Source organism: Strigops habroptila, chromosome 2 (genome assembly GCF_004027225.2).
Source record: "Strigops habroptila isolate Jane chromosome 2, bStrHab1.2.pri, whole genome shotgun sequence".
NCBI classification, from domain to species: domain Eukaryota; kingdom Metazoa; phylum Chordata; class Aves; order Psittaciformes; family Psittacidae; genus Strigops; species Strigops habroptila.
This window is the reverse complement of record NC_044278.2, coordinates 118968267-118994151: the sequence shown is the minus strand read 5'-3', so window position 1 is coordinate 118994151 and position 25885 is coordinate 118968267. Positions and strand designations below refer to the sequence as shown.

The 25885-nt window shown below is 44.1% G+C and overlaps 1 protein-coding gene across 11 annotated transcripts in view; it reads right to left on the bottom strand.

The window, feature by feature from the left end:
* The window catches only part of TENM4 (teneurin transmembrane protein 4), a 1610848-nt gene that overhangs the window by 65406 nt on the left and 1519557 nt on the right, over positions 1-25885 (bottom strand). For 10 of the 11 annotated variants that reach the window (XM_030476261.1, XM_030476262.1, XM_030476263.1 and 7 more), the window contains 6 exons: positions 24875-24994; positions 17867-18128; positions 11367-11634; positions 8491-8634; positions 7281-7530; positions 4673-4693 (listed from right to left, as the gene is read on the bottom strand). In XM_030476261.1, coding sequence (XP_030332121.1) covers positions 4673-4693; positions 7281-7530; positions 8491-8634; positions 11367-11634; positions 17867-18128; positions 24875-24994 — 1065 coding nt within the window. The remainder of the gene's footprint in view (positions 1-4672; positions 4694-7280; positions 7531-8490; positions 8635-11366; positions 11635-17866; positions 18129-24874; positions 24995-25885) is intronic. The other variant, XM_030476267.1, reaches the window with a different exon arrangement.

The window sequence follows — 25885 nt, the reverse complement described above, 5'->3', positions numbered from 1 at the left end:
GTAGAAACTCATTTTGGTTAACCTACCCATAGCACAGTACTAATCTTGGGTCACTTGGGTCTGGATTTCATCCGGTGAGCTGATAGTGAAGCTCCCAAGACATACAATTACCTTTCTAATCCTAATGTTATTCATGGTATGGGCACCCTGAACACACAAACTATATCTTGTCTGCTGCATTGCTCTGTGCGAGTAATAGGAAGTGCTGGTTCATTGTTATCAGCTAGATTTCTTATTTTTGCAAGCATGGCTTATCATGGTCTCCTACACCCTGCTCCATGCATAGGTCTTTGGTGGGTCTCCTGGGATAGCATAGGCAATGAAGTATTTAACCTGGAATGCTTTGGGAGGGTAAAATACAAACTGTTAAGGATTGTCAAGCTGCCTCCGCCAGCACTTTTCAACATTGTATTGGGAAGATGTCACACTCTGCCCTTGCCCAAATTGCAGCGTTATACACTGGAGCTTTTGTTTACCACTTTGAGATGCTTCAGGATGAGAGATGCTAAATAAGCACACATTAGTAATGTAAAGGTCCCAAACTGCTTCCCTTCACCTGTGATAATGCATGAGCACTGGAGATGGGAACACTGGGGCTTTGCTTTTTATTTAAAGCCACAATCAATAGGCAAATCCAAGTGGTAAATTGGACTGAACTGAACAAGTAGTGAAATAAATCTGCCTGGGGCAAAGCGAGAAGCAGCAAAGAGAAGATTCTTTTCCCTTTCATCCTCTATCATCGCTCAGTTAGATAACAGATTGAAACAAAAGACAGGACTTCTTACTACTCAGAAGACTTAATCAGTTACAGTATTTATAGTCTTAGAGTATATATCCCCCACATTGACATTGCCACCACTAGTGGCTGTGGGTGAAGAGCTCATTGGCCATTCAGAGTGTTTCTTTAGCTATTAAAGTTCTTTATAAGAAACTCTGAGCATTGTATTGATATTTGAAGCCCCTGAAGCAACAAACCCAAGTTGCAGGGTTGGGGTGGGCTGGTCCCCAGCCAAGAACAGACGCTTTACTGGGTATTAGCATGATGGTGTAGTCACGGGGAATGAGGACAGCTTCATAAGCAGAAGTTCTGCAGCCCCAAGTGAAATGGAGGTGATATTGCTTCCCTGCATGATGTGATGTGCTGGGAAAACACAGTGATCCCAGTTGTTTGGGGTTGTATGGAGTTACATATATGTTCTCCCATACACCTGCCTTGTCCCCTTCCTTTTTTCATTCTTATTCTTTGGACAGGATAGTGCCAGCACTATGGGGAGCTCTGAAGATAAGAGATTCAAACTCCATTTTAAAGAGCTTTACATGATTCCTTACACACAGGCATAAGGAAGGACAGTGATAAGTTGGGTGAATAAGCAGACATACGACACTCACCTATTGCTTCTGGTGTACTACAATAGAGGCACAAGCTTTGAGCAAAAGTTGATATTACCCCCTTGGGCCCATATTTTGGAGGAGTCTGAGGAAGGAACGTCCTGCTCCAGAGTGGGAAGCCAGTCTTTAAGGAAAAGGGAGATGGTCCCTGGTGTCAGCAGGTTGGATATAATATGCCAGCACAGTGGACTACACCTTTTTATTGGCTTCTGTTCAGTGCCAGGGGATTCATCTCACCAAGCTTTAGATGGGTACAGGGTGGATGCTTACATCTGAACTCACTGCCTTAACTCCCTTTATAGGCAGTGGAGAGAAATAGCATCTTTAAGGGGATGATTTGGCTGACTTGCTCTAAAACATTTATTCTACAAGATGAACTGCACCTTAGTTACCCAAATGCAGGGGCATCTACCACCTACTATACAGGACAACTCCTGTTAATGGCACCAGCATGGCTCTGGCTCCCACAAACAGGAGCAGTCACAACACCAAAGTTAGTTACCCATCACATCTGATCTGAATAAACCCCTGGAGCTTCTTTGCATCTGATGTGTCTGTTTAAGGACATGAAACCACCTCTGTAAAACCTCTGAGCTTTGCTGCCCACATGCATTTGTTGGCGACTAAAGAACTATCAAATTCCTGCAGCCAAGTGCTTTTTGTTGAGCAGGGCTGTGTTTCCATGGCTCCATGGGAAGCACCCTGCAGCTCACAAACAGAGGATTTTATTATAGGTTGTGTGAGGTACTGGTCTTTTTTTTTTTCCCCTGGGTGACATTCAATAGATTAATACATAAGGAGGCCACACAGTGCAGTGAGCTGAATTTACACTTGGCCTTTTAGTGTTTTCAGTTTGTGTGCAATGCCCAAAGCTCTTAGTGTCACAGGCTGGATAACAAAACTTCATAGCAATGCCATAAGCCAACCCAGGGACTGCAAAGAACTTTTGATCTGATCCCAGAGCAGTTTTCTGAGATACTTCTTTGCCACTAATTGTAGATTTCTCTCTCTAAGGCATGAATGGAAACAAGAAAGGAAGAATATATCTAAGTATGGCCAATTTTTGTGTATTTGCAAGGCAGAAACGCCTCAGTGCCCTCCATGTTCCTGCAGAGAAAAGATAACGAGAATTAACTGCAAAGTTTCATTTCTATGCTTGGAAAGAGTCGTCAGCTTCTATAAGCCCATCTAGACAGGTCCATACACAGACACACTGGAGCTGGCTCCTATTAATCTATTAGTGAATGACAGATGGGTGTTAACCTGGGAGGCAGCATGATTTGGTGATGCTTTTTGGCCTAGCTAATGTCCCCCATATTCTACACACAGCTATGTTGGAGTTGTGCTGTGCTGTACAGCCAAGCCTCTTAGCTGGTAGCTCCAGAACCTCAGGCTCACCACAGGCTACATAGTGGGTAGGAATCCTTTCCCCTGAAGCAAGGAAGCTTTTGCATATGGACTGCAGCTTTTCCAAGCCACTAGGATTCAGTCCTGTGGATCTCACCCTTGGCAACTGTTGCCTGTTAATGGTGTCAAGCTTAGGACCTTCTGGACCTCAGAGCACTAGAGCTAAGGCTACACCGACTCATTTTTCCCTGTAGCTCAGGAGTGAAGAGGCTTCCTAACAAGAAGTATTACGGCAAATCATAGAATCATGGAATAGTTAGGGTTGGAAAGGACATTAAGATCATCTAGTTCCAATCCCCCCCGCCATGGGCAGGGACACCTCACCCTAACACAGAACTGATGTCAACACTTATGGATCGCTCCCCCTTAATGCAGTCACAGTTGGGAATATTTGATCTAGAGTTCCTCACCTCCTTCCTCCCTCACTGGTCCCCTTTGGATGCACTGGAGCAGGCATGTCTGGGCTTTCTATCATTTCATTCCTTAGTCTTTAGAAATTGCCTGAAGGCTGTGAAATCCTGCCAACTTAGTAAGGCTCTAGTGGCATCTGCAGCATTTGTGGCCAGTCCATATATCTTCACTCAGTTATTGCCTTCATACAGAAAAATTCCTCTAGTAACAGCTATTTGGCTGCTGCCTTTTGCTGTCAAAGCAGGTGCAGGTTAGTGGCTGTGTATTTCTAGGGCATTAAGGATACAACCTGGCTGTTCCAAAGAGAAATGAGTTTTTCTATTGCCTTCAAATGATGTGAAAGAGGAGCTGGGGGCTGCAGCTCAGCCTGATGAAGACAGTGCAGACGTTCTGTGTACCGACCTCCCAGCCCTGCTAATAGATGCTTTGGGCCAGTCCATTATGCTGTGGAAGCTCAGCCCTTTATTAATGTTTTGGCAAGAAGACAAAGAACCAGTTTCTACTCCATTGCATTTCCAAACATGCAGATAAAATGAACGTTTCTGGGTTTGCATAGCCTCTATGAAGTCAAAGAAACCGTAAATAAAAACCATCTAGCACGAAAAATCCCAAATGCAAAAAGAAAACCATATATATATATATGTTTGTGTGTATATATATATAAAATAATCCCAACTCCACAGTCTAAGCTTCTAATTTAGAAAGCAACCAGGGAGAAGGATGGGAAACTTGTCAAAGCCAGAGCAGTCCTTGCAAACACAGATAGTGACAGGAGGTTGACATCTTCCAGAATGCAACTGATTGGATCAAACCCACTGAAACTCCAGTGAACCCAAGTGACAAATATTCTTAGTGACAAAGCTCCAATTTAGGAGTCTCTCTTTCATCTTGTTTTCTTGTCACTACTCTTTCTTATTGCATCTCCTGGCTAAGGTTCTGAGTTGCACTATCTCCAATCTGAGCCTGGCAGACTTTCACATGCAAAAGCTTTGTATGAAGAGCTCAGACTAACCAAAAGTAACAAAAACTTGCTTCTCTAGGTGGGTGATGCTGGGGTCTGACCCTTCTTTATGCCTGTTAAACTCCCCAAAACTCAAAAGAAAAGCATGTCACCATATGAGAATCATTTGCCCATCCTACCTATTCCAGTGATGTGCATCCTGACGCTGTTCCCATTTTACTTTCTTGGTTCATTCCCACCTATTTTTCCTTCCACCCTCCTCCTATTGTTCCCCTCGTGTCTGTACTTCCCCTGCCAACAGCTATAACAGCTCAGGCAGAAGTCTGTGTGACTCTGCTCTGTGATTAACGGCTCCCAGTTCTGCTGACTGATTGCATGCGCCAGTTTTAATCACGCCAGCTTCATTTGCTCTTGAATCATCTGGAAATGGCACTTGTGGATCACTGTGTAACAACATGCAACGAGACAGGGAGTGGCAGAAGAATTCTCTACTGGTTGGCTTACCTATGTCTGAAATCTTTATTTCTGACAGAAGACAGGAAAGCAGGGAATAGAAGAAAGAATGAGGTGTTAGCAGCTCAGTTCGATGCATTATTAGCAGATTGAAAACTTGACAGTAACTGTATCATACAATGCAATAATAAATAAAGACTTAGCTGGAATGACACTGATATATTTTATATTGGATATTACTTGGCAGTGAGCTGACTTATGTACCGCTGCATATCACAAAGGAAGTGTGATCTCACCTGCTTGCAGTTACTCACTTAGGCAAGAGATAGGACCAGGCAGACTGGATCATTCAGAGCGGTACTGAGCTAAATATATGCAGATATCTTTACAGGTTTTTCCACTCAGTCAAAGCAATACCTTGTGTGTGACAAAGGTAACTTAATAGTTATGGGTGGCAGCTCATTGCCATAACCTCATGAACTTTAGCCCAAACGACTGAACTAATGCTGAGCTGGACATTTCTCATGCGTCTATTACATACCGATCTGCTGTTATCTAGAAGCCACAGTGCATTTGCTTTTCTCTTCACAACAGAACACTACACTCAAAAGATGCCCGCCCAAACAAAACCCAGCACCCAAACATTGAGGGTGTAAATCTCCTAGGAGATGCTGATTTGAGAAGACACAAGCAAACTCCATTCAGTCCAAAAGCAATGGCTTTCCTCCATAGCTTAGTCAGCTGGCATCTGAACCCACTTAGTTTATAGCACACCAGAGTGAAGAAATGTTTATTAGATCCAGTAACCTAAGTGTTTGCACAGATGAAGCAGCAATCGTTCCAGCAGATTTAACTCTGGAGTAAATTTCACTCTGTGGCTCTACACAAAAGCCAGCAAGGCCACTCTGTAAAGGCTTCCAATTTTCTCTTTCCCAATGAGGAAATGCTCTGCAAAACCTCCGCTGAGTCTGGTATTTCCACTGACAATGAAACAGGGATTGCATTCTCAAAACTATACTTCTGGGAATGAGATATTAATCTCACTCAGTTGCACTAGGATTTGGGCCCCAAATCACCTAGGCTCTTCTGAAAATCTCACCTTTGGTCATTAAAATAACTTTCTGGCACTGGAAGAATATTACGTTCTTTAACATGGACCAGGTCTGAAGATTTGTTGCAGCTTCCCACCTTACAAACATGAGAGAAACGATGTTCTCATATATCACAATGGAATAGCAAGAGTCAGGTTCTTGCTTATTGACTCAAAAGGTATCCCAGCCCTCTGAGAGGTAAACAGCTCACTGTGGGCTTCCTAACTCAATGACTCCTCCTGATTCCCTTATTGCCCTGTGAGCATACCAAGACAGCTACTCTGTATGTACCACCCTTGTGCTGACTGTCTGGACCTTGTTTTCTCATACACCATGATCTAAGACTATGGTTCTGAGTGCCAAATAAGACCTTCAGCAAGGTCTAAGGACTCTGGAGTGTTTGTAAATGAGGGACTAGTGGGATCTTGCACCAATTTTTCTGCAGATCAGCTCTTTTACGTGGCCTTGTGGAAATACAAAGCAATGCTGTATGGGACACTGCTGCTCTAGGAAACTGTGTAGTAAGCTTCTACATGGCAGTCCTTGCAGAAAAGAAGCCTTACTTCTGTCCTTAGCAACCAGGACGTTAAACGTGACTAGAGCAGGAAGGTTCCTACTTTCTGGAACATTCTAATTTTCAGGCCAGGTCTTGAGATGCAAATAGGAACGTGAACCTTCCTACCATGCTAACCTCATATCGACCTCTCAGGATGTTAGGTTGGGCCCTTCAAGCAGAGAAGACTCATTCAGAAACACTCATTTAACTCTACTGACTTTCCTGGAGTCAGTCATGTCCAGCCACACAGAGCCCAGAATGAGGCCCTGGTGCTTTGAAGTGGGTAATTGTATTTGTTGTGGAAATTACAGATAGTAAAAATATCCCCAGTGAAGTCAATTTGCAATTTTCAGTCACCATTTTCTTAGAACTTGTGACAAACCTTTATTTTTCCCCTCTCCCTCCTTGTTTTTAATGGATGTTCCTTCCCCATCCTCCCTATTTCTCCTAACACATATATTTTCTCCTTTGTAATTTGGAGTTAAAAGGAGACACTTCACTTCCTTTCAGGTGATCCACCTATATTTCTACCCTGACACTGCTGTTCAGTCGGGAACTGAGGGGGGCTGATGAATTTGTCTCCATGAAACACATGAAAGACCCAGCCTGTGACTGACTCGAGTGATCATCCTGTCTTAATTATGAACGATCATCTGCCCTGATTAACCTCTACATATCATAATCAGTGCTGTGCCCTTCCACGTTTAGGTCATCTCTGAGGCTGACTGTTAATGTTAAGGATTCCCACTGGTTTCTAGCTACACAAAAGGCAGACTTCAACACAGTTTGACTTAGCAGCACAAAGATGTGCCAATATTTTTGGGGTGTGATATATTTCTGTGTTTCCCTGGTGTAAATCAAAGTCAGCAGAGTTGCAGAAGAGGCAAATCTGGACAGCTTCCTGATTTCCTGTGGGGTTTTTAAAGAGTTTTGCTCATTTTCCTTTTGGATACATAAGATTTCTGCAGAACTTAAGGGCATAATTATAATGGGCACATTCAGTAGAGCGTACCTCAGCTCCAGTATGTTGGTGACGTTGCCAGAGGGAAAGATCCTTCGGATGTAGTTGAAATCTCCAACATAAAGACTTCCATCAGAACCACATGTTAGGGCAACAGGAGCCAGGAGTTTGTTCCCATCTGCAAGACCATTGCAGCTTGGACAAGAGATGCTACGTCTGCGGCCGTTGCCCATAATGCTTCCAATTACAGGCGGCTGCTGGGAAATGAACTGGTTTTCCCCGTTTCCTTTATGTAAGATGCCTAAGGAGAGAAAACAGTAATGAGGACATACAAGAGAGACAGGGAAACTGAGACCAAAGGGAGCACACACTGGCAATGCTGGATGCCAGAAGGGGAATTTGTCAAGTAGCAAAGGAGGTTTATCATCTTTCACAGTGTTGTTTTGTGATGGTTTCAAATGAGGAGCCCCTTATCATTACATTTTTGGCACAACAAAAGTATTTTGGGAGAACAAGACTGCCTTTAACATTGAAGGAAATACACTTTTCAGCATCTCATGAATTTTCACCTGCCCTTTCTGTCCCTGCTTGCCCTGTAATTTGGAGATTACCAGGTGAAAAGAAATGGCAAAGCTCATGGAAAGATAAGAGACAGGAAGACCACGGTGCATTCTCTAGAGAAATGTTTCATCTGCAAAGCTTTAGAGAAGCTCTGCCGATGTTCCCTATAATACTGTTTTCAGCAGTGATGTGGGCTGAATTAAATGTCTGCACCCATACCACAAAGTGTTTCTGTCTTTCGAACATGTTCTGATCAACTTCAGTCTTGAGCAGCCTTCGAGGACCCTGACACCTTTCATCTTCCCTCATGTCCCGTGAAGCCTCTCATTTGTACAAGTACACTTGCACATTGGAGGATGTGTCTGGGTTGATTTATGCTCAGTGTAGGTAGGTCCAATCTGAATAGGCTTCCCTTTGTTATCTTAGGAACACTTTCCTTGTTAATACCCTTCTTTTAAGACACTTCAAGTCGGACATGCCAACATTCAACTACTTCATGATGGCCAGCTTGTTTCACATTTACACATACCAAATTCCTTCTAAATGTACAATACTAGAAATAATATGTTAGGTAAATGTATGAGAGGGTACATGTACCAGTCAGGTTTTCTTCCTTTCCTTCTCTTGAATTCTTAGTGATAAGAAGCAACTAAGCCTTGTAATAGTGCATAATTCCTGTTATGTGTTACAGACAACCTACCACTTTGTATGTTGAGGGCATGGTGTTTATCCAGGGACCATCCTCCAAGTTTGGAAGCATCAATTTCATAACCCTGAAGCACAGCTGTCCTCTTCTCCCACAGGATCAAGTCAGGACAGGATTCATACTCATAACCTACTGAAACTAGGAACAAAAGAGGAACAAAAGACCCGCCCCCCCCAGATTAGTAACCCAGAAATGTACAGTTTCAGCACACACAGAGTTTCAACTGGGAAGGGGTAAGAGCATTTCTACAGGCAACTGCCAATGCCATTTAAATGTCCTCAACATAATGCAGAGTCCTAATAGTTTTCCCTTTAAAGGCCATCCTGCATTTAAAAAGGTCAATGCAGTTGCAGGTGTTGGGCAAATGTGTTAAATATTTGAAAGGCACTGTTTTAGAGACATATTTGAAAACAATGAGTATTCCAGAGTGTAAACCGCTGCTGGACTCTTACGTGGAGCATTTTACTCCTATCTACTATCTTTGATCAGACTGCATGTCAGGAACTTGCTAAAAACCATGTCTTTTCTTGGAAAGTAAAGACTCATCCAAATGATGCATGGGGCAGCAAGTCCCTCAGAGGCAGTAGTCTTAGGCCAGACTGACTTGTGGTCATTGTCATTGTCAATAGCATTTGCTTGCCATGATGTCTAATCAGAATCTATAAAGAACACACTGGAGTTAAGAGTAAGATGATGTCAGTAAAAGGAAAATCATGTTTTTGACAGAATAATGACTCTTCATGATCTTCTCAGAAGAAGCGGGACCAGTCTCATTGATCTGCTTTTCTTCTGCCCTACCCGATCTTTTCAGCGCTAACAACTGAAGCAGAGCAGAACTGCAAGTCCTACACAATGAAAAGCAATTACATAGCTCATTTTTTTAACTAGATAAAAATAAAGGTCTGATTTTACAAGTTTCTCAGCCTCCTTGAAAAGTGCTGAGCTCTGAGTGAACTCAGGATCCTGCATCAAATACAGCCTTTGGCAGCATCAGACAGTACCAGAGAAGATGCAATTTAGGAAACAAAGGCTTGATATTTTCCACTGTTCTAGAGGTGGAAATCACTGAAAGCCTGAATGCTGATGTCCTCAGACCTGGTTGAGTATTCTGGGGGTGCAGAGCTACATCATGGGGCATTCCAGGACCCACCGCTGATATGTAAACGTAGCTTTTCAGAATATACTACCAGGACATGGCTCCCAGCGTGGACTCCAAACTGGGTAAGGCTCAGCAGGTTGCGCAGCCTGTGCAGGGTAGCTGAGCCTGAGTGAGAGGAAGGCACTTATTCTTCTCCTAGAAAACAAGCACTCCACAGCTCCTCTAAAAAGACTTATCTTCAGCTGGGCTAGAAGGCACCAGTGAACCACCCTTCTGTCAACAAGAGCCCTACTTGCTCATTTGGGATCTCTCCCATTTTGCTGGTACCATATTCTTGGCAGTCTGAAAGGTCTAGTCTTTGAAGACCTGTAACTGAATGTCCTTTGATTGTTGATCAGATGGGAAGCAATCACTGCAGAGCTGCATCACCCCTGCTCACTGTACTCAAAGTACGCTCTTCTCTCCATCACCATCACACAGGGGTCACTGGGTGAGGTCTGAGATGGAAGTAGGAAGAGGAATGAAGTGTGTCTGCATTCATCCACAGCAAAGCTTCCTGCCCCACCATGGACCTCAGCTTGTGCCCCTGCAGAGTGAGTACCACGGGCCACAGTGCTTCGTAATGAGGATGTGGCACATTAAATATGGAGAGCCTTCCTATCTCTGCCTTGCAGCTTCAGACAGTCTTTTGCAGATGTAAATGAATGCACAAGGTATGAGAAAAGCATCATGCCCCAGTCTGGGATGGTGTTCTTGAATGGGTAATGAAGGGGAAACTAAGATTAGAGCAATCCTGAAGGTCAGGCACAAGGAGGAGTGGAGACAGGGCTCAGCTCTAGGCATTTCTTTCAAAGCAGTGCTGACAGCTTTCGGCTATAGACGACAGGTAGCCAAATGCCTCTAGTCCCAGTTCATTCCTTCTGTATGAATATGACGGCAGCAGCTCAGGATGTATGTGCTGGGCCACGAGCCAGAGAACAGAGAAGTATTCATCTGTTGGGGAAACGTGTGCTGTCTGAGCAGCTGGGCCCAATCCTCTCCAAGGAAACAGCAGTGAGCCAGCAGGGACCCCTTTATGTGTTAGCAGTTGGACATACCGATCTGATAGAATTAAAGCTGGCCAGGGACATCAAGGACAACAAGGAAAGCTTCTATAGGTACGTTGGTAATAAAAAGAAGACAAGGGAAAATGTGGGCCCTGTCTGGAAGGAAACAGGAGAGCTGGTTACTCAGGATATGGAGAAGGCTGAGGTACTCAACAACTTTTTTGCCTTGGTGTTCACTAGCAAGTGCTCCAGTCACACCACCCAAGTCACAGAAGGCAAAGGCAGCGACTGGGAGAATGAAGAAGTGCCCACTGTATGAGATCAGGTTCAAGACAATCTCAGGAACCTGAAGGTGCACAAGTACATGAGGCCTGACAAGATGCATCCGCAGGTCCTGAGGGAACTGGCATATATAGTTGCCCAGATTTAGACTAGATTTAACAAAGGAGTTCTTCCCTGTGAGGGCGCTGAGGCGCTGGCACAGGGTGCCCAGAGAAGCTGTGGCTGCCCCATCCCTGGCAGTGTTCAAGGCCAGGTTGGACACAGGGGCTTGGAGCAACCTGTTCTAGTGGAAGGTGTCCCTGCCCGTGGCAGGGGCTTGGAACTGGATGAGCTTTAAGGTCCCTTCCAAACCAAACCAGTCTGTGATTCTATCATCTAGGACAAGGCCTGTGTATTGCCACTTAGCTGCTTCTAAAAAGAGTACAAGTGCTGGGATCACTTACCAAAGGCTTCTGAGAGCCCATACACCTTCTGGCTGTAGACGTCTGTCTTGTCCCAGATGAAGTAATAGGACAAGTCTGGAGCTGCTGCAAACCACTTTCTGAAGAGGCGTCCCTCGACGGCCACCATGAGGTGGACTTTCATGAGGTTGAAGGGGATGGTGGGGTGGGTCATGCTGATCCTCAGGACTGATTTGTAGCCAGCTGTGCGACTGCTCAGGTAACTCACTTTTATTTTACTACCGGAAACATTAATCTCCTCCTGTAGAGCCTGTGGAAAACCAATCCAGGAGGTGTTAAATCAGCAATGAGCAGACAGGAAAAGGCAGTAAAGCTGTAATTTATCAAACACACCTTTATAAAAGCTCTGTAAGACATGTCTAAAAAAGCACCCCTAGTAGGCGTCAAGTATGAAAACATATATGTAATTTATAGGATTAGTTGTGGAAGCAAGGAATGCCCCACTCTTTCTCCATCTTTCTTACATGGAACAACGGGAGACCAAAGTATAACGTTAGTGTTTACTACAGGACTCACTGTCCAAAGGAGTCCCAGCACCCATGGTGAAAGGAGATTTGAGTCTGAGATTATTCCAGCCCATCAATTTAGCTCCCATTTTCTGTCTTATTCTTCTAGGTTTCTATGACTGCTATTTTTTGTCTCCTGGATTCTTCTTCCCAGTAAAATATCAAGCCCTACTTGGCCTATATCCTTATGGATGTTCCCCGACCCCAATCATAACCTGCCATTCTCTCCATGTCATTGGTTAATCTTGCTTCCACCCTCTCTCCTCTGACTTACCCATCTCTCTTTCCTCAAAACTGCTCCTTTCCTACCTCACCTCTGACCCCCTTTGGCTGATCTACCTCCAGCCTTTTCTTTCCTGTGTTCTGATCATTACTTTTTTTACCTCATATTTGCTCCTGCTTATAGAATCATAGAATGGTTTGGGTTGGAAAGGACCTTAAAATCATCCAGTTCCAACCCCGTGCCATGGGCAGGGATGCCTCACACTAGACCATGTCACCCAAGGCTCTGTCCAACCTGGCCTTGAAAACTGCCAGGGATGGAGCATTCACAACTTCCTTGGGCAGCCTGTGCCAGCGCCTCACCACCTTAACAGTAAAGAAGGTGTATCTTCCTTATATCCTTATATTTAACCTGAACTTCTTCTGTTTCAGTTTGAACCCATCACCCCTTGTCCTATCACTACGGTCCCAGATGAAGAGTCCCTCTCTGATGTCCTGGTCCCTTCTTGAAATTCCTTCCCATTGACGTGTGTGATGAAGCTCTTGGCCTGACCATCAACCCCTCTCCTTTCCCTTGCATTGTTGCTTCTCTTCCTTTTCCAAAATTCTCTATATTCTAGATGAGCTGCTTCGTTTTCCCCTCCAGCCATGACTGTGGATGTTTCAAATTGATTGGGACAGTTATCTCACAGGTGTCTATTCCAGTACAAAGTTTCACAAAACACTGGAGAAACAGCAGGGAAAGTTCTGTCTGCCTCTGTTCTGCTTTTAGAACAGAGAAGTCTCAGTAAAGATGGGATTCTCAGCTAATTTACTTGCTAAAGTATAACCAGATCTTAAAACTTCTTACATTTTTAGCTGGAGCAATGCAGGGAAACTTTCTGGAAGTCATCCCTGACACCATGCAAAATACTGATAAAAAAGGGCACTTCTTTCTTAAGTCTTAGGAGAAAAAGAATTAGTTGTCACTTCCCAGAAAATGTCACTTTTAGCCAAGCACCCAACATGGACATTTTCAGCACAAGCCAGCAAACTGTTGGCAAAGTTTGAGAGATGAAGGTAGAAGCTTTGCACTGAGCTGCAAAGGAAAACATGGTCTAATAGTAGGATGTGTCAGAAGGTTGCAGCTGGCACTGTTCTCTCCTGCACTACTTCTGAGATACTTCAGTGTGCTGGACACTAAATAAGCTGTGAAAATACCTCCCCCTAGCAATAAACAGCTTCCATAATATTAAGGGCATGGAGGCTTGAAGGCAGGTGGGTCAGGAGATTCACATCCTGGTGTTATCCAAGCTACATGGTGCCTATACTCAACTCCTCCTACGTGGGACCAGCAAACTGCCCTGGCATGACAAGTTGCTGGTTTCTTACAGGTTTCGTGGTTAGTGTTATCAGTAATGACAAATCTTGTTATCTGCCCCCTGAAAAGACCTCTTCAAAGCTATTACCCAAGGCCCAACACTTGTTCAAGTGATAACTTACAGCTCGGAGTGTTGCAGCACTTGACAAACGGACACATACAGAAGTTAAAGCGCTGTTCCACTGTGCTCATAAATATTTACTTCCTCTAATGCAGCCTTTTCAATTTACATATCTCAGTGCTTAAGAGGCTCCAAAATGACAGAACTGGGAAAAACCCAGGATTTTTGAAGTGTATTTTATGAGCTCAGCAACAAGCTGGGCAGGGACTAGCCTCAACCAGAGACCAGCTGAGCCGAGCTGCAGTAAAGGTGGTCCCTTGTATCAAATCTGTCTTCATATGTAATCCCTCTAGGAAAAAGCCAGGCAGAAATAATTGTCATGGAGTTACTATTTGCAATGTCTGGTTCAAATCCCTGTCAGAAATAATTATTCCTTTCTGTCATGATCTGTCTCTGCTGTCCGCTATTCCAAAGGAAGGGTCAGCACTGCAGCACCAAAGCGCTGAGCAGCACAAGGAGCTGTGTTTAAAGGGTTGAAGAGAGGATTCAAATGGTAATTCAGATTATCCAAAATGCATTTGTACCTTGCAAGTAGTGATAAACTAGCAACAAAGCAGGGCATTGGTGGGGGGAGTATAATCCAGTAGGATGTTGGTGGGAGAAGAGGGGAAAAATAAGCTTTAAAATACTCTGAGTGCACCAAAAAGTAACAACAGCTGAATTGTGTCCTTATTTCTACTTGACAATTGCTGTTTGGCCCAGATAAATGCATGTGGTGTGTTTGGGGTCCTGGTGAAAGATAAGGGCTCTTGGAATTCATTGAAGCCTAACCAATATAACCCCTAAAAGTGGTCCAGCCACCAGGCTGGTCAGGCAGAAGAACTGGTTCTTCAGGCTTACTAGGGATTTTCACAATTTAGCAACTTCCGTGTCCCCTTCACTTCTGGCTGTTGATTTATGCTTGTGCTAGTAGCAATTCTTCCCCTCTTTGCATGAGACAATGTAGAAAACCTTATTTCTGTGTGCTGGGTTACCCATTTCTCTTACAGTTACTCTTTGCCTGCCAGCAGACAAGGCAAGGAACACTCACTCTTTTTCTTCTAATATGATGCTTAGAAGGAGTACTGAGACAGAAAAGCATTTGGAGTCTGATTCAGGGGCCTTAACACAGACATATAGTGCTTTTGAGATGTTCTATGGTATGTAAAACCTCTGTAAGTGGATGACAGATCTGACATGGACCTTCTTGAGATCTCTGCCTTTCTGAAGCTACAGCTGGAGGCCTGAAGGGACACTTCAGGGCACCTTAAACGGCACCAAATCTGCCTTCAGGCACCCAAATCAAACACATAAAATGTATTATTTCGTCTTCTGAATACATCCAAGTAGAGGACACTGCACCTATTTGTTGGAGCTCATGAAGCTCCTATCTGCCCACTTGTCAAAACCTCTTTCCCAGCCCTGCCATCCACTTGGCACCTCCTCCCACCCATGTGCTCATCACCTTTTGCATTTAACATTTCTCCACTGAGAACTGTCTATTATAAAATGCAGCTGCAGATACTGTCACAGAGTCATAGAATCACAGAATGGCTTGTGTTGGAAGGGACTTTAAAGCTCATCCAGTTCCAACCCCCTGCCACGGGCAGGGACACCTTCCACTAGAGCAGGTTGCTCCAAGCCCCTGTGTCCAACCTGGCCTTGAACACTGCCAGGGATGATCATTTAGGTTATTTTTTATTGTATGTATATCCAGTTTAGGAATGAAAAGTAGTCCATTTATGGACTGAAGTACAGTAAGGACTCTGCCATAAATCAGATTCTGTTGTATACTCCTACACCACAAACTCTGTTAACTTTCAGCTGCCAATATTTGAGGTCCAATACTGCTTTACAGGTTTTAGCTCTATCATTTGGCACGGGGGAAAAGTACTGTTGATCATGCATGGGATTCATCTCATCTAAACTTGGTTAGGAGTCTCCTCTGAACTACTCTTCTAAGGCTCTTCCTGGCAAGCAGGCAGAGATAGGCTCTTCAGAAGGTTGGTGTGGCCACATTAGCTGAAGAGTGGGATTCAATTCCAGTTTAAGGCATCTAAATTCAGATGTTGACATGTAAGTGTGTGAAGTGAGGTGGGCGTGTACGCATCAATTATAGTCAATGGAGATCTAACTGATACCATCAGTGGGAACCAGACACCTTCAGGATGGTCAGCTTAATTGGTCTGTAGGTTCCATTAATGATACTGATTAGATTTCTGTCAGCTTTAATGGGAGCTTGGACACCTACCACACAACCAGATGACTGTGCATGAACATCTTATTTAGGTGCCATAGTGCCAAAATTACTCCCATTAGGTCTTAATTAGACTCCATAACTACAGGTGTCTGGTGCAATTTGGGATGTCCAAGTTACCTGACATTCACAAGGGTTTGGAAGATATAATGCTGGACACTGATAGAGGAATCATTCTGGGTTGGCAGTTGGAGGCCAAGCAGGGTATCTGCAGGACATTTCAAATGGCACCAAACATCTGTGATGAAGGTGGTGAGACACTGGCACAGGTCAGATGCTCCATCCCTGGCAGTGTTCAAGGCCAGGTTGGATAGGGCTGGGAGCAACCTGGTCTAGTGGAAGATTGGACCATGGCAACCTCCTCCCCCATAGCAGGGGTTTGGAACTGGATGAGCTTTATGGTCCCTTCCAACCCAAACCATTCTGGGATTCTATGATCTATAGCCATAGCCATGAAACTATCAAACCATTGCTTATGATCTACATCCCTGGCTGCTTTCACAGCGATAGACACATACGCGCTCTTATTGAAGAGGAGTTTTAGAATGTTTTAGTTCAATAGATATAATTAAGTCAATCTAACCCGTATCCTACTAAATAATGAGTGAGGTTATTATTATAGTTGCACTGTGTCAGATACTTGCTTCTTTCCCAGGCAGCACTGAACATTACCTTCCATGCTGTTTGTTAGTTTAGGAAAAAGAGATGTGAAAATCAAACGAAGAATTTGCACTCTGATGGACTTTACAAGATATACAAACTTCATTAGGAGTTACGCTGGGACAAACCCAGTGATTGTAATTGGAAGTTAGTGTGAGAAGGGAGCACAAGATTTGGTGCAGAGGGAAAGGTAAGGAGACAACTAGCTTTATGTGTTGCTGGGTTCAGTACTTGGTGTATTAAAATTAGAAGATGCCAAGTTGCTTCTTTCCTCATTAACGCTACTGCAACCCCAATGGGGTCAAGCAGGAAGCACACAATTTTTCCCTACACTTATTATTATTTCTACCTTGGCAGACTATTACTTGTCACTAAAAGCAACACCCAGGACATGCTCTGTCCCTGGCAGTGCTCAAGACCAGGTTGGATGGGGCCTGAAGCAACCTGCTCTAGTGGAAGGTGTCCCTGCCCATGGCAGGGGGTTGGAACTGGATAAGCTTAAGGTCCTTTCCACCCAAACCATTCTGTCATTCTATGATTCTATGATTCTTTGACACGCCGAATGCTGGTGTCTACAACCCAGGGAACAACATGGCAAAAAAAGGAAAGCTTAAATAATGTTGCATCCATGTATTTCAACACAGTGAGTGTTTTTAAGGAAAATGGATAATTCAGTTGTTTGTCTCATTCAGTTTAAAACCCAACTTTCCATTTGGCAAAATATTTTGAATCCACAGCAGGTTGTTTAAAGTACTTCACCTGACTCACACTTCCTTAAAAAAGGAAAAGGGGGATGAGGAATTAAAAGTGACCCTCTTGCTTTGCTCCCAAATGTCATGAAATGCAATCAAACCCCGGGTGCTCCACAGGCTGGCTGGTGGCCAGCCATCTGCTGGCTGATTGCACAGCTCAGCAGCTTTGGAGAGTGAGGGGATTGCCTTCAAACCCTGAGAAAGTTCACACCCGATACTCCACCATTGAGGTCTGTAATGCCCAGTGGGTGAAATTATCTCCCCAACAGAAGAAAGGCATTAGAGTCTAAGCGACCCATAAGCCAAAAGGCTGCCCGAAGGCTTGTTGTGGGTCACATAAGGGTCCCAGCCCACCTCATGAGGATGAGAGGTGAAAGCAAAGCAGAGCCAAAAGAGGTTTTTGCTGTTGGCCAGAGTGTTTTGCTTCCATCTCTGAGGGATAAGGGAAAATAAACCTTCTGTGTGTGCTTGTAAGTGAGTGCTCCTGGCAAACATCTGAAAAACAGCGCAACAAACATGGAATGCTTTTTAGGAAAGCAGGGGAATAGTTGTGTTTGTTTTGTTCAAAGCAAGCAAAAGAAGAACAGAAAGGAGTTTTTTTCTCCTCAGTTCAGATGGTTCATACCTGGATTTCAGGAACAATAGGACCCTTCTCTGAGCAGGAACTTGCAAAAGCTGTCAGTGGAGATGGGGAGACCACAGGGTTGGGTCGGGCGAAGTTACTGAGGTCACAGCTTGGGATCTCATTCTCCTCATGCCTCATGACGATGGTTTCCATCACGAAGAAGCGATCCCATGGCAGCCACAGCGTGTGCTCCTGGGTGATGAAGGGAGCCCGCTCAAAGTGCAGGATGATGGAGATCCCACCAATGGTCACAAGATCGAAGCTGTTTTAAGAGAGGGAATACAAAGTTAGTGCAAGCAGCATCCCATCTGTCTGTAACAATACCCTAGCAAGGATTCCCAAGGAAATCACTGCAAGAAACATTATCAGCCACATTTTACAAGCCTAAAACCTACAGCCCAGGGGAACTTTAGTTAAGTAAGAGCAAGCAGCAGAGGCAGGAGTACAAACTCAGCTTCTTTGCACGTGTCTTCATGTATATTAAAACCATACCCATCCTTTTGTTTTCGGAGACAAATGTTTATCTTTGTTAGTGCTTTTCTGGTGTTATTTGACCATACATTTTCTTCTTTCTTTTTAAAGTATTCATGATCCAAACCCAGTCACAGATTGGATCAATTCACACAATGAAGTAAACCATTTGGAAAGTGGTTTCTCTGACACACCACCATATAAATTGTCTTGGCATCACTGCTAACCTGAATAATACCTAATGCAACCCAGGGAACATGTGGAGCCCAGTCATGGACTGAGCCAGTGTACCAGGCACGGGGAAGAAACGAACACCATGCAGGCAGCCTCTGCACCAAAGCACTCAGTGTAGTCCTTTGTGACTCTTAAGCAGTTAGAACAGGGCAGAGAACTCACTGCCTGTGGTCTGCAACTTCGCCCTATGCTACCTCCAGCCAAAGGGGCTTTTCTGCCTGTGTTAGGGTTGGATAATATTATGTCAGACCTCCAGAGTGGTGCGAAAGGATGTTACTTTGATAAAGGAAAATATTCATCCCTGGGATGTAAAGATGTTGGGATAGAGGTTTGTGTTTCTTCTTAGTTTTGCATTTAAACTCCACATCTTGCCAGAGATGGAGATTGTATGAATTACAAGATGTATCTACTATGTATAGACTCAAAAAGGAGGCGTTAACTGAGAAAGGAAGGGATTTCACCACAATGTGAAGATCTCTCTGTTTTGCTTCTTTGTGCTTCTTCTCAGCATCTATTCAGTTGCAATGCCAAATGTGTGTTTCAGGCAAAGAAAGTTTTCCCATCCTTGCTTCTCACTTTCGATGCTTGGCGCTAATGTATGACAGTCACACAGCTTTGAAGCATGTGAACAGGCTTGCTGGCTTCAGCAGAGCTCCTCATGTGCTTAAGTACTTCTCTGTGCATGAGAACTAGGATTTGAAAGCACTCTGACTGCCCCAAGCCAGACTCAATGCACCTTGCAATCACAAGGTAAGAAAGAAGCTGAAAGAAGTATTTAAAGTAATTTTTAAATGAATTATGAAGCTTTCAGATCGGCTGCAAAAATCCCAAAGGAGCAACAATGGATCTGAACTATTTCTCAAACCCAAAATCTCTGGCAAGCAATCATACAAGAACAACCTTTTTTTTTTCTTTTATGGCTAAGAGACTGAAGAACAATTTAGCAAATGTAATTATGAAAAACAAGTCATTCAGGAAACAATGTGAAATTGAGTCCATGGGAGGGAGTGGAAAGCATTTGAAAAAGCTAAAGACATGTTTATTCTATCACTCAAGTGGGGGCATCAGCTTCCCAGACCTATGGAGCTTGGCTTGCAGCAGCCTGATGGAGGAACGTGCTGGTCCTTGCCAGCAAAGCTGCTCAGCATTTGTACTTTGATGAGAACATTTTTAACAGTCAATTAGCATTTGGCAAGTCCTTCAGCTAGGAGGGAGAAGCTTGCTCTGCAGGAATCTGGGCACTGAAAGGGGCAACGGGAGGGAAGAAACAAACATTACAAATGATGCTCAACAAGTTTTTAGGCAAGTGGGAAGAGGGATTTTTATGTGGAAACGCCTCCGTTTCACTCCTTTGTGAGAGGTTCTTGGCTTCGTTGAGCTTGGGGCAGGAATGGGAACCTGCTGGGGGCAGGGGGAATGACCTTGCATCTCCTGCATCCCCAAAGCAGGATGCAGAAGGGAAAGCACCACCTCCATGTCAGGCTCCAGCAGCTGTGAAAACAGACACAGGGCAGTGATTTTTTAGCAGCCTCTGTTGTTATGAGCCTGTTTTCCCAGAGTCACAGGGTGCAGCTTTGAAGTTACCTTGATGAACTGAAGGAAAGCTAAACCCCAAACCAAACAGAAAACCCCAAACTGAAAACACCTTCCTCCCAGCTTCTCTTAGTGAAATTCAATTTAAAAAGAGCATCTTGGGATTGAAGGAATGAGATAACTTCATTTCTGGTTTTGCTGCTGATCTCTGATGTCTTTTTTATCACTCTGAAACAAATCACACTTGTTGTACAGTCATATTGTTCTGTTTTGCTTAAAAGACTCTGGAGAGACAGGCCAAAGAATGAGATTCTGTATTTATTGACAAAGCAGGCTCAAAGAAAAACACCCCACAGGAAAGTGTAACCCTTTCTCATCTCCTTGCTCTGGAAGCTTACGGATTTGGTCTTTCTGAGTTTCGGCATGTGATGGCAAATACACAACACTGAAAGAGTCTGGAGACTTTCCTGCTGTTATTAACACCATGCCTACAGCCATGGGATACTGAGGACTTGCAGCCTTTATAAACTACCAAATTTAATTCAAATTTGATTCAAATTTAATACAATTTGAAGATTTAAGAATATGATCTATAACCCAGTATGGGTACTTTGATCCATCTACTAACTTTGCTTTACAGAGAAATGCATACAACAGAGTGGTTTGAGCTGTCTTCATTTTACCTTCATGCCTTCTTAATCTGGCAAAAGGTTGTTCCCCAGTAATTAGGCTAAAACCATGTGCAAGCCTTGAAGTTATCAAAGCTCAGACTAAGTAATATGACTTAAATGGGACCAGGATTAGAGGCTCTATGTAAGTACTGTAATAGGAGAGAAACCTACTTGCAGAGACCTGGAATGTGCTGAACCCACTTACAAGGGTGAACAATTCAGCTCACTGTAATTCTAAACCTGAAATTTGACTTATGATGCTCATTTGGAAACTTGGTCATGCCAAAAAAACCCACCCCAAAACCCCAAACCTGAAGCAACAAAATCAGCTTAGGAACCAATCTGGCTAAATCAATACAATCCTGTCTTTAAACTCCCTTACTTTAAAACCACATTTACTGCCCTGCTATCAGTAAACTGATTTGCTAAATCAATTTAAGGCAACTCAGCACATGTTTTCAAGAATAGATATTCTATGGTGAATAGGCCAGATAATAGAGTTTTATGCAGTTCTTCTCTCATAACCCCTAGAACAAGGTAACTGCTTGCATGTGTGCTCCCATTTTTCCTCCAAACCAGAATGACACTGAAGATGATCCAGGTGACCCGAAGTGACCGTGCACTGCTATGGACTGGGGATGCATGGAGTCTGCTGCTGTAGCTCAGGAGAAACTCCTTCTTGCTTAAGAGCATCCACTTCTTAAAACAAAGTGACTCAATCACATGAAAGCTGTGCTGTGCAAAAGCTGATGAGAAGTTCTGCTCTATTCAGAAAATTAACTGAAACCCATCCAAATGCATAATAGAAATTGGAACAGTAATAATTCTTTACATGATTTTGAAAGTGCTTTACAAATACTATTTAATAAATGCCATAACAATCAGTAAGGAAGACAAGTAAGTGTTATCTCCCTTTCACAGGCTGGTTGGCTTGGCCTAGGAAGGTTAAGAGATGCATCTAATGCTAGCCACTACATCAGCAGGATTAGAAATAAGGGATGTCGACATCCTTTTCTGCCCTGACAGTTTTAGTGTGAATGCTCTTAAATACTTGAAGGCAATTTTTAGAAGACATCACCACTGAGGAAGTAGCTGGATTTTGGTGTTCTTTAAGAGAAGGGCTTTCACTTGTCCATTTATTACGTTCAGAGTACACATCACTATGTACTCCGGAGGTAATAATTCCAGAGACTCAGCACTGCAAGTAGACAATTTGTTGGACGTTGGTCATGCACCAGATGTGCACAAGGACCCTGCAGAAGCAGACTGGTTGGAGAGGAAGGTGGATAAAGTGAGCTGACACCACGCAGTCTGCGGTTAGACTGACCACCAGCAGCTGCTGACAGAAATCCCAGCTTTGGGATGAATCCCTCTTGGTTGCAGATTCCCTGCTCTAAGACAGCTGATCTCTGTCATTTTTATTATTTGGAGCTGAATGTCTGTCAGGGACTGAGTCAGCAAACTGCAGCAGTGAAGCTCCTTGAAACTAATTCAACTTCTGGAGGCTGGCAGCCAGCCCTGAGGAACCAGCAGTCCACTGAAGATTGGTGGAGCATACAGATGCTCCAGCTGCATCGCTTCCTGCCCCAGGTCCCCTGCTCAGCTGGAGGCTGTGAAAGATGTGGCGTGAAAGAAACAGCCCTAGCTTGAACTGCCAGTAGAAGTATAGAACCATAGAATCCCAGACTGGTTTGCATTGAAGGGACCTTAAAGCTCATCCAGTTCCAACCCCCTGCCATGGGCAGGGACACCTTCCACTAGAGCAGGTTGCTCCAAGCCCCTGTGTCCAACCTGGCCTTGAACACTGCCAGGGATGGGGCAGCCACAGCTTCTCTGGGAAAAGTCTGGGCCAGCGCCTCAGCACCCTCACAGGGAAGAGCTTCTGCCTCAGAGCTCATCTCAATCTCCCCTCTGGCAGGTTAAAGCCATTCCCCTTGGCCTGTCCCTACAGGCCCTTGTCCAAAGCCCCTCTCTGGGTTTCTTATAGCCCCTTTAGGCACTGGAGCTGCTCTAAGGTGTCCCCTTCTCTAAGGAGCCTTCTCTTCTCCAGGCTGCCCCAGCCCAGCTCTCTCAGCCTGGCTCCAGAGCAGAGCTGCTCCAGCCCTCGCAGCAGCTCCGGGGCCTCCTCTGGACCTGCTCCAAGTGGTCCACCTGAAGATTTGCCTGTCACCACCCAAGAACTAGAAAGAAATTGTTACTCAAGTATGACAAAGGTCTGGAACTCAGACATCAGCGCTCACTTCCCTGCTCTGTCCCCATTTAGCTTACTGGTATGTTTACAATAAAGCCCCTCAGTGCTAGGTACAGCACAACTGCAAAGCAAAGAGGCATCCTTTTACAAAGGAGACCACTGGTTTTTGTGGGATGCCTCTTTATTACCCAGATTTCACTGTCATGTCATCCCAGAGGTGGGCCATCACTCAGAAATCCTCTCAATCACCATTACTGTTACAGTAGGTGCAAACACCCCTTAGCATGAACAAGGCAGCATTAAGCACACATTGCTAGGACATGTTCCTCTCTTTCATTATAATTCTATCATCTTTGGCCAAATCAAACCTTTAACGAAAGTCGTGGATCGGAGAGGTGCTAAAATCTTTAAGTCCTCTCCCAAGCACTGATGGTTAGTAGTCAATACATAGAGCATGTGCAGCTGGATCCCCTTATGTTCCAGTTTTTGTTCTTAAAAGAAAAGGAGCCAATTAGCACTGACAGACAAAAGATAAGATGAAAGACATTCCCAATTTGCAATGCTTTTGTTTTGGTTGAACGTGATTGCTCAGATTTTAAGCACTTGCCTCTAACACAACCGTAATCTTAATGACTTCTTCCTAATCATTTCAGCGTGAATTAGCAAGAATAGAGCTGTTGGGAGCAGGAGACATCTTTTCTTTATGTGCATGGGCACTGCACTGCCCATTTGTTGGCTAAAGATGCTTGGTGTTATCACAAGGTTAATAATAATAATAATAATCATATAGGCTATTTCAGTTAGAAGAGACCTATAATGATCTGACCAATTCAGGGCTGACCAAGTTAAAACATGTTATTAAGGCCACTGTCTAAATGCCTCCTAGACAGGCTTAAAACATCAACTACCCCTCTAGGAAGCCTGTTTCAGTGTTTGACCACCCTCTTGGTAAAGAAATGCTTCCTCATGGCCAGTCTAAATCTCTTCTGGAGCAGCTTTATACCATTATGATATGTCCTATCACTGGATATCAGGCAGAAGAGCTCCGCAGCTCTTCTCCACTTCCCCTCCTTCAGGAGCTGTAGAGAGCAATAAGGTCACTCCTCAGCCCCCATTTCTCCAAACTAGACAAACCCAAAGTCCTTAGCCGCTCCTCATAGCACATGTCTTCCAGCCCTTTCACCAGCTTTGTTGCTCTCCTCTGGATGCATTCATGGACCTTCACATCCTTCTTAAACTGGGGGCCCCAGAACTACACACAGTGCTCCTGGTGAGGCCACACCAATGCTGAGTACGGTGGGAAAATCCCCTCTTTTTGACCAGTTGGTTAAGTTGTGTTCGATGCACCCCAGGATGTGGTTTGTCCTCTTGGCTACCAGGGCACACTGCTGACTCCTATTGAGCCTGCTGCTGACCAGCACCCCTAGAATCCTTCCTCCAGTGCTGCTTTCCAGCCACTCCTCTCACTGTTTATGCTTGTGAATGGTGTTACTCCATCCTAGGTGCAGAATCTGCCCTTTTGACTTGTTAAATTTCATCCCATTAGTCATAGTCCAATGCTGCAATCTACCCAGATCCCTCTATAAGGCCCTCAAGATAGTCAAAAGCACCTCCAGTTTGGTATCATCAGCAAACTTGCTGATGGTGCATTCAACTCCTGCATCCAGATCTTTGATAACTATATTGATCAGAACTGGCCCTAGATCGAACCCTGAGGTTCAAGGAACACCAGGAACACCACTCATGACTAGTTGCCAGCTAGACATAGCCCCATAACAATAAATGCATCTACATCTTCAAAAGGCATCTGCAATAAACATGTTCTTGGAAAGAGTTTCTCTTTAGTGTTGATGGTAATAACGTTGTAACTGCTGCTTGAACACTGTAAATCCTATAAAGACACCCTACCTGCCGTCTTGTCTGCTGATTGTGTATCCAAACGGAGGATTGTTGACAAAGCTGATGTTCACTCCAACCAGAGGGGTCCCATCTGCCGTCATCACCTGGCCTCGAATCACACATGCATGTCTGCAAGAAGAAAAATGACAAGAAATAGTGAGTTCTTTGTCAAATTCAGGTTTTTCCTCTACTTCTGTGGCTGGGAATTCCTATGGATTAGAAAGCCCAAGCCATTATGCCCTGGAAAGCTGGGAGACATGCTATATGTCTTGATGGTAGGATGCTGCTCTTGGAAACTTTCTCAGGAGTTGCGTAAGAACATTCGATACCTAAAATGAGGTTTATTTTTATCCTACTCTTTAAAAGCAACTGCAGCAGCACATGCTTCATTAACTCTGGACTTCCGTAGGATTCACAACATGACACTGGAGTTTGCTGCAACCAAGTTTCAGAGTGTCTTGACAATGCTGCCCTAATTAAAGGCAAAGCACATTTTACAACCCAAGAGAACAGAAACCTACCAAGCACTGCAGGGACATATTTAAGGCACAAAAGCCACAGAATCACCCTGACCAAGGCTTGACAGCTCATTTCTTCCACACTTGGGCAAACCATGACAGATCATTTGCCAGGTTCAGATAGTTTCCTACCAACTGCTTGGGAAATGCTGACAGGAAGGGCTTTTTCTTCCCAAGTTTGGTAGATTGCACTGTTTTATAGGCTACATCTATTCCAATTACTCTATGCTCCGTAATGTGCTCTTTTATCTAAGGATTTCAAGGATCTTTACAAACATTGATGAATACTGCAAGATAGGTATTTTACAGAGAGAGGAAATAAAGCATAGAGTGATTTTCAGTTGTCCAAGGTCAGTCAGGAAATCTACAGTAAAGCCAAAGACAGATTTTCTAGGTCCTTATTCCAAAGTCTGTTTCCAGACCTCTAAGTCATTGCTACATTGCTATCTCAGGAGCTTCCTACAAAGACAAAGCATCACATGTCTGTGAGAGCACCTGAACT